The sequence below is a fragment of the Tupaia chinensis genome, unplaced genomic scaffold (genome assembly GCF_000334495.1).
Source record: "Tupaia chinensis unplaced genomic scaffold, TupChi_1.0 Scaffold147869_1, whole genome shotgun sequence".
Classification (NCBI taxonomy): Eukaryota; Metazoa; Chordata; class Mammalia; order Scandentia; family Tupaiidae; genus Tupaia; species Tupaia belangeri.
This window is the reverse complement of record NW_006207719.1, coordinates 246,597-256,060: the sequence shown is the minus strand read 5'-3', so window position 1 is coordinate 256,060 and position 9,464 is coordinate 246,597. Positions and strand designations below refer to the sequence as shown.

Genomic DNA, 9,464 nt, shown 5'->3' with positions numbered 1-9,464 from the left:
ACATCAGTTGAGACCACCATTCTGTATTCATGTGCCCATGAATGCAGCACTGTCCTGTAAATACACTCAGTCTAAAACCTTCTCAGGCACAGAGACACATAACCACCAAAAGATTAGTGTTTGGCCACCCAGTTCTCATCTAGGCGAGAGCTGAGTAAGCTATCCTTTCCCGGGCCACCACTCCCTAGCTGTGTGCCCAAATGGTGTCTGAACTACATTTGCAGCCGAAGTGCCTTTTTTGCCTCGGGATGTCCAAGCATGTCTCAAGGATAAATAGGAAGTGTCGCTACTGGCAGGACACAGCACAGGTAATTTACATGGTAATAAGACATGATTTATATCTGAACAGTGCACCCCATAGTTTATTTTGACAGACTTATCCTTCAACAAATAACACTAGCAACCATGGGGACAGAGAAGAAGTAGTTCAGGGACGCACAGAGCAGAAGTCTTTGCTTGTGGTCTAAAAAGTCCTGGGTTTATTCACAGATAATTCAGAACTGCTTAAATGTATATATACCTGTTTATGAATAGGTGTGAAATAGTGTGATTTCCGCCTTCTATAATCAGCTTCAGGCAGCCTGAGTGATGGGAATCAAAGGACAGTCTTTGAAAGGTACAAGAACTTTTGGTTTCGAATGGGAAAAGGATCTAATTGTGTTTTATTTCTGTCTTGCTGAGTTTGGGACCCAGGATGAGAGTGTTTAAATGGGATGGAGAGAATGGAAGTGGGGGTGGGGTGAGGGAATACCTCTCTCTTTCTCTCCCCCCCCCACACACATGCACACACTTGCTCACACCATGTACTTCCTCTCTACAGTCACTACCACCCAAGTGTTACTGGTCTGTTCTAACTGCAACGAAGAGGGATGTAGGAAGATTTGGAGGGTACTGGGATCTGACCTCTGGATTGCCCAGGAGGAGACAGGAAGACCCTACCAAACTCCAGGGCCTCAAAGACTGTACGAAGGGTTGAGGTGGAGCCTGGAGTGGGGTTTTTTTAGCAGCAGGAGGAGGCAAGCGGACCCTGGCGGAGGTTGGAAGGCGGGGAGTGCGAGTAATCCTGCTGGCTGAGGACCGCGCAGTCCGGACGCAGGGCCCCCGCCTCTCCCCGCCACTGGGACCCCGCGCCTCCTCCGCAGCCTCTGTGGCAGCAACAGCGGCAGAGCCTCGCCCACTCCAATCCCCCCCCTCTCCATCCTTAGCCATTAAAGAACAGCAGCGCCTGGCACGTTCTTGGAGGACCCCAGGCGCAGAGGAGGAAAGGAGCAGGCGCAGGGGGGACTGGAAAGGCAGCATGCGCCCGCCGGGAGCAGCCTCGGAGCCCACGGTGTGAGGCTGGAGCCCCAGTTCGCCATTGTGAACCGCCGCCAGGGGAAGCTGCTAGTGCCGCCTTTCCTCCGGGTCCCCGTCCGAGCCGCGATGGGGCACTTGCCCACGGGGATACGAGGCAGCCGCCGCCTGCTGCCTCTGCTCTGGCTCTTTGTGCTGCTCAAGGTAGGGGAGTCCCCCCTTCCCCCTCCACCCTAGCAACCCTTGGCTCCCGGCAGTCGGGAAGGCTTGGCGCCCTGGCGTTGGCGTGCTGGAGCGGAGCGCCCCGGGCACCGAGGCTCGGCGGCCGGGAGCGCCTACCGTGCAGCCCGGTGCACGCTTTGTTGTTCTTGCCCGCGCGTGTGCCTGGTGGTCCTGGGGGGTGAGGGTCGGAGGCTAAGGGAAGTTTGTTCCCTGCGGCTTTCGTCCTTTGTGCTCTTTGAGCACCGCTGACAACCACATCCGAGGTGGGCTTATTGAAAGGATTGTATCTTCTCAGGCAAAACGAGGCTACTGTCCTTCGGGTCTCGACTGCACCCCAGCTACGCTTAACCTTTCTGCCCTCCCCCATCGGAGCGTGCGGCTGCTTTGTCTTAATTCACCTTCCGCTGGAATCGTGCACCGGGAGCCCAGCTCCCTAGCCACACGGCTGCCGGGATGGGTCGAAAGCATGGTTTTCTTTGACTAAGGAGTGGCAGGTTCAGCCTGCAGGGGATTTCTTTCCCCAAGTCTTACCTCCACCCTGAGAATTTCTTAAAAGTCTCTAGACTTTCTGTACGGTGTATACAGAAGATGCTACCTACATTGAACGGTACAAAAACAATATATATCATTAACTTTTTCTCGTCTTCTTTGGAATGTGCTGTTTTGAGCTTTTATTTGGAGAAAAACAAAAAGGAAAAGGAAAATGAAAAGGACCAGCTCTTAATCCTAGTAGGACTATAGAGTGCATACAATTTGGGGAAAACATTTCAGCGAGATGTTTTTTCGGGAGGCGGTGGGAAGTTATGAAGTAATTGTTGCTTGCGTCTTCAGTGGGTCCACTTTTAGTTCTGCCCTGACTCTACCCGGGTTTCCACAGTAAGGAATGTGGCCAGGTGACCGGGAGCTATCCTTTCAGCACCACAGTGATACCTATCCCAGAAATGGATGAAACACTACTGCATGCAACTGTTTCTCATTTAAAGACTCGCTTCTTGATTTTATGTACCATTAATTATGAATGCCTGACAAAGACACAGGGTAGCAGGATCAGCGTATTAAGAACAGCATTTCAATTTTAAATACTCCATATTTTACTCTCTCTTAATAGGAAGCAGGAAAAATCATTTCAGAGAGAAATAGCAACAGAGTATAAAACTAAGAGTCTAAGTTACTAAAGTACGTTTTTACGATTTTATTGAGGTATCATAATCATTTTATTTTAAAATCTAATGAGCAATAAGGTCAGCCCTGTGTTTTCATTCGAGGTTATTGTTCTTTAGTGCACACCACACATATAGACTTGATTGTTTCTTGCGATTCATTGATTCATTGTAAACTAATTTTCAAACTCTCTCACGACTATTACATCTCTGCCACACCTGACATAAATCCAGAACGAGAACCTGAGTCACCACGCATTTTACCGAGGAACAGCTAAGACCTCTCTGTGTGATATCTCATCCAAACCTAACCTTTAGCAGAACGGCAGGTTTGTTACTTGACTTCCTCATCATGTGAGCATTCCAGAAATGAAAGAATGATTAGCTTGGGAGTGAATATGAAGCGCTGCAATTAAAATGTTAAAAATGTGGTACAAGTTTGACTCAAAGCTTGATATTGGGATGCAAAAATGCAGTCAGTGATGGCATAATGGTAATTTCAGTGACTGATAGGTTGACCCCGTCCCACATCATAGGTATATTCCTGCACCTTTGCAGGTAAATGTCCACTATGGCAAAGAACGTCACACAATAAACACACTGACAAAGCCACTTAAAGAAATACGTTGTAATGGGGTAAATAAATTTGTAAGGGATATTATTACTTTTTATTTTATGCAAATACAAATATTTTGTCACCTGTATATGAAATATACAGAGAAAGGAAGAATATACGTATGTTTATATTTTATACACAATCTGTTCCAGTCTTCCAGATATTTTACATGTGTTGTTTCATTTAATCCTATTTTGTTGGTTTGGACAAGAGATGTCCAAAGTAGTAAATCAGGCTCATAGTGTAAAGTCTTAATATTTAAGGATGGTAATGCATTGAGCACCTGGTAAAAACCTTTTTTATAATTTGGATATACTTTTTAATTCAAGGTCCTGAATAAGTGCTGGTAAAATAGATCTAACATGTGTGTGTGTGTGTGTGTGTGTGACAAGAACATGAAAAAAAAAGGAAAAGAAAAAGAGAAAACTTCCATTACTAAATACCAAATTGTAAATCAGATTTTAATGATAAAATATTAAAAGTTCCACGTGTGCTGAATTAGAAGCAAGCCATTTCCCTAACCCTTTCCTCACCTCAAACTCCAGAGTTTTTTTTTTGTGGAGAGGTTTTTGCTATAGGGCATGTGCACTCGCCAGACAGAGAGAGACAGAGATGCAGAAAGTGAGAAATCACCCCCCAGGGGTTATGGCCATGCCTCAATCCCTTTTCCTCCATTCTCCTCTCGGGATCTTGGGCACACATGCACATGCGCCCAGCGTGAGTTTTAAGCCACCGGATCTGGGATGTGAACCACGGTCGACTACATGGGAGTCCAGCGACATAGACATTACGCTAACTGCTGGTCCTCAGAGTTTTCATTATGGCCAACAAATATTCACTTCTCCATATAAATATCCTCCATACAAGAGTGAAAATCTCGGGAACCAGCAGTTAGCGTAATGGCTATGTCGCTGGACTCCCACGTAGTCGACCGCGGTTCGTGTCCCGGACCTGGCGGCTTAAAACTCACACCAGGCGCGTGTGCGTGCATGCCCAAGATCCTGAGAGGAGAATGGAGGAGAAGGGATTGCGGCGTGACCATCCCCCCTGGGGGGTGATTTCTCGCTTTCTGTCTCTATGTCTCTCTCTGTCTGTCTGGCGAGCGCACGCGCCCTACAGTGAAAATCTTCCCCCCCCCCAAAAAAAAAGAGTGAAAATCCCTAAGACCATTAGACAGATAAATTGAAATATGTGGTTTGATTTTAGTTTTACACTGTTCACAACTCAGGACATGCTAAATGTGAAACAAGGCAAGTGTGAAAGTTTAGATCTCTATAAATGGCTACAACCAGTTTCAATGAAAGAGCTTAAATGTGACTGGACACGGAAGTCTTCGTTCCTAATCTATGGCTTAGTGATGGGCACATGTAACAAGACATCTTAGACTACACAAATCATTGGTTGAACAGCGTGAGGTTAATGTCTGCATAATCAATGCCAAGTAAATATGATGTTCATTATCGCAAGTTTACATTGCATATCAGTATGATATTGAATATATAAAATAAAAAATAGGAACTCTCCTATCAAATGGGAGCCTATCATACTCTATTTTCTGTCTGTGAATTCCAATGGAGTATTTACTTATGAGTCTCCCTCTGTACATCTTCCCATAATTCCCAGTGAAAACAATGTGACTTCCCTCACTTATCATACCTTTACTAAAACCCCCTGAAAATGGCTTACTGGGACCAGCAGATGGCATAATGGTTATGTCACTGGACTCCCATATTGTTGACTGCAGTTCGAGTCCTGGACCTGGTGGCTTAAAACTCACGCCGGGCGCATGTGCGTGCATGCCCAAGATCCCGAGAGGAGAAAGGAGGAAAGAGGATTGTGGCATGGCCATCCCTCCCCCCCACGCCCCCTGGGGTGCGGGTGATTTCTCACTTTCTGTCTCTCTGGTGAATGCATACCCCCAATAGCAAAAATCTTAAAAATGTAATTAAAAATGTTTAAAAAGAAAGAAAATTACTTACTACATGAGTTCACTCTGTATCAGTCTTTGTCAGCTGCAATGCAAATTGTAGACTATGACATCAGAGGAATTTAGAGTCTGCCTTCCCTGAAATGTTGCTTATTAGTATTCAACTGGAATGTTTCCCTAAATTCATGGGCTTGGCATATAGCCTTCTTTCTTTCTTAGCCTCCTCTAGGTTTCCTTCCCTGAGATAGGATATCTCAGGTAAGAATATTACATTTTTAAGGGGACTTAATATTGTATTTTTCAAAAGAGGATTGTGTTAATTATGTAAAGCATGACTATAATGATACTGGCCTATCATTCTTGTCCAAGAGAAATATCCACTTTCTTTCTTTTTTTTTTTTTCTTTTTTTTTTTTTGAGAGGTTTTCACTATAGGGCGCGTGCGCTCGCCAGACAGATAGAGAGAGACAGAGAAACAGAAAGCGAGAAATTACTCCCCAGGGGGGATGGTCACGCCACAATTCCTTCTTCTCCATTCTCCTCTCAGGATCTTGGGCATGCATACACACGTGCCCAGCGTGAGTTTTAAGCCACTGGGTCCGGGAAACGAACCGCGGTCAACTACGTGGGAGTCCAGCAACATAGCCATTACGCTAACTGCTGGTCCCAGAGAAATATCCACTTTCTATGGTCTATCTACCTTTCTTCACTTACTGTGCTCTCTCTCTCTCTCTCTCTCTCTATCTATCTATCTCTGCTATCTTCTCCCCAACACACAAAGAAGTTTTCACTTTTAATATTGAGGTTTCATTCATATGTCATACAGTGTTGGCTGATGAACTGTAATCCTCTCATCTTCTGGAGTGACCTAGATCACTCTGGTCACGATGAAATTAACTGCCCTTATTCCTCTGTCAGCTGACTTCTTTGATAAATGATATTTCCAACCTTGTACAGAACCCTTTTCCATGTGATTTCCCCCCGTAAGTTGGAGAAGGCTCACTGTGCTGTACTTCTCCAGGTGATTGTGTGATAATGCTTCCGACTGTGAACATGTATTTGCTTTTGTTCTTTGTTGTATAGAAGACCAAGGTTGTATGGAAGAGTAGAAAATTTTACACTGTACCTCTGCTTATTTAGCACCACTTCTATTATAGTAGCGGTTTAATAAATACTCAACTTAAAGGAACTTAAACTTAGAAGCAGATTGACTTTTTGAGTCTTATAAATACAATTCCAACTTGACACTTGAGGATTTGAGAAAGGGTGTTTGGTGTTGGATAGTGTTGATGTACCTGGATAAGACATCGTGATTAGTAGCAGTGAGGCACAATTGAAGGTTTAACAGCATTGACCACAGATATCTATTCTCATTTGCTGCCTAACTTAATGCCTCCAGGCAAGCAATTCCAGTGATGTCACCTTTTCTGAAGTGTAGCCCAATGCAATATGTCTCGTCATAAAGCACTTTGCATTTTCATCTAATTATTTGAAATATGTTGTAAATATTTCTGAAATAATTTCTTTATAATTTTGAAATACTTTTGAAATTATAAATCAACCCTCATGCTTAAATGTCTCTGACTTACGCATGGTCCTAAGAGATTTTCACTCTGATATGGAGTATAATCATATGAAGTAACAAATAATATATTGGCTATGATGAAAACCATGGAGATTGGGAAGAGTGGAGGAGGTATTAGAGGAATGATTTGTTTCTCCCACTGTGCCTAGTAAGTGGTGGTTGGCTTAATAGCTGCTTAATAACCAGGATTCAATTTTTTGCATTATATAAATATTGCTGCATTATATAAATAGCTTCTGGCTGAGAATTTTGAAATACCATAATATTGACTTATGAACATATCTTTAAGCAAACTATGAGAAAATTATTATATAAGTTAAATAAGTTAAACAATTCTAATTACAGCACACTTGTTACAGTACAAATAGTAAACATTTTTGCCAGTCACTTAAGATCTTATTTAAACCATAAATCAAAATACGAATGTGTTATTTTCCCCCAAAATGTAACATTCCTAGCTGCTCATATATTCGTCAATGTTGCTTCACTTGTTGTTTGGTGCCTTCAGTTAATAAGCAGCAACTGACTTACTAGGGAAAGTGGTTTCATCACCTCTTTGTTACCTACAAATTCAGTAAATATCTGGATACTCAGGTAATATTTTTGCTTCTCCTCCCATAGCACCATTGTCCTATGACTACCAACCAAGGTTTCTGCATTTGTAACAATAGAAGTCTCTCTAATTTCTTTGCCTGGATATTGTCCTTCAGAAACAAAGCCTTTTCTATACCTTGGTCTTGGTTATACCAATGGTGGTGATTAATCCAGGGTCATAAACCAATGACTGCAAAAAAAAAAAAAAAAGTCCTATAGCTGCCTTGGAGACATGGAACTTTTTTTTTTTTTTTTTTGGAGAGGGTTTTGCTGTAACAGGCGTGCACTTGCCAGAAAGATAGAGAGATAGAAAGCGAGAAATCATCCCCCACGGGGGATGGCCATGCTGCAATCTTTTCTCCTCCATTCTCCTCTTGGGATCTTGGGCACGCATGCACACGCGCACAGCATGAGTTTAAGTCACTGGGTCCGGGACTCAAACCCTGTCGTCTACATGGGAGTTCAGTGACATCGCCATTACGCTAACTGCTGGTCCCAGCTCTTCTGCTTAAATCAGTTTGTGAGTGAAGAAGAAATTTGTGCACTAATGTAGTTGATTTGAGGAGTGAAAACAAGGTGAATGTGGCACAAGTAGAGTGTGCAAGAGTATGAACAGGGTAGGACAAGATTGAAGACAGAACACAAAAACTCTTTCTCTTTTCTCCTGTTGTTATTAACTCCAGCAGATTCCATATGGTTTTTACCAGCCATTAAGAATGAATATGTGAATAACCTCCTTACACTCCTCTCATGTCGTCTGTGATCACTAATTACTGTTAATGTTTTCCTTTCCCACGTATGTCCTATTTTCCAGAACACCAACCATCCAATTTTTTTCTTCCTCAGCATACATGTCCTTCAAATTTATTTCTGGAAGTAGAACCATATCTTTTCCCTCTGACAGAAAGTCATCCTCAGCTCTTTCAGAATCTAATTCTCCAGTGAAAGCTTTCTTCTTTCCTTAGGCATTATTTATAGGCCAGCTTCTTTTTTTTTTTTTTTTTCTGAATATTTTAAAACAACCAAACAAACAGAGGAAGTTTGAAACAAGGTTGTGCAAGTTTCTTGATAAAAGGTTTTCCATTTCTTTTTATGAGGAAATTGAGATGAAAGAAAGAAAAATTATATATGCTTGGAAAAATATTTCAGAAGCAGGGAATCAGAATTGGAAACAGAACTTTAAACTTCAGAGTTGTATTAAAAATTCTCAATATGCATGTTAATTTCGGTGAAAAATGAGCACAGGGAAAATTAGAGAATGAGATGAAGAAAGTTTTACAAAAACAAATATACTGCCATTCTTCTATTTACATGCAAATAAATGTGTTTACTTATCAAACATTCATTTATTTGGTTTTTCATTCTCTCTAATTGTACAACTTCTTTGCAATTTATTTTTTTAACAAAACCGTTCTTATCTTCAAGTAAATTAAAGCCAAGTGAACTGCTATTAAACTAGTAAATTTTGTATTTTGACTAACGAATAAAAATAGTAGGAATGCTATTTATACATAATGCAGAGGTCCAAGATCAGTATTATATCATTAATAGTAATGTATCTGATATTTACCTTTTTTTAATTGCTGGAGGACACATGCACTTGCCAGAGAGAGAGAAAGCACCCCTCCCACTGGGCGTGTTCACACTGCAATCCCTTATCCCCATTTCTCCATCCTGAAGGGATTTGGGGCACACACACATGTGTACCTAGTTTATTTTTCAAGCCTCAGGGGCCGAAATTTAAACTAGGTTGCCCATCTGGGATCCAGCTTTTTTAACCACAAGGCTTTGGGGCCAGCCCATTCATGAGATGTGAATGAGGACTATTTCCATTTTGGGGCTATCTCATTTAACTGTTTTTCAAATAACTGAGACTTTTTTTTTTAACAAAATTTTAATTAAAAGTTGTTTTTCTTCCTTCTATGTCAGAGGGTATATACTTCTGCAGGAGAGAGAGAGGAGAAGAGATAGGGAAGGAAAGTACCCCCTCAGTGGGGCCTACTCATATTAAGTCCTTCTCCCTCCAGTCTTCCAACTCATTAGGATCCTGTGCATGCATGTGTGCTTG

The 9,464-nt window shown here is 42.2% G+C and overlaps 1 protein-coding gene across 1 annotated transcript in view; it reads left to right on the top strand.

Annotated features, from left to right (window-relative positions):
• The first annotated feature begins 1,216 nt into the window (after positions 1–1,216).
• LOC102487445 (receptor-type tyrosine-protein phosphatase O) overlaps positions 1,217–9,464 on the top strand; it is a 244,765-nt gene continuing 236,517 nt past the window's right edge. Inside the window, exon 1 of the mRNA XM_006169943.3 lies at positions 1,217–1,497. Coding sequence (XP_006170005.1) covers positions 1,423–1,497 — 75 coding nt within the window. The 5' untranslated portion in view covers positions 1,217–1,422. The remainder of the gene's footprint in view (positions 1,498–9,464) is intronic.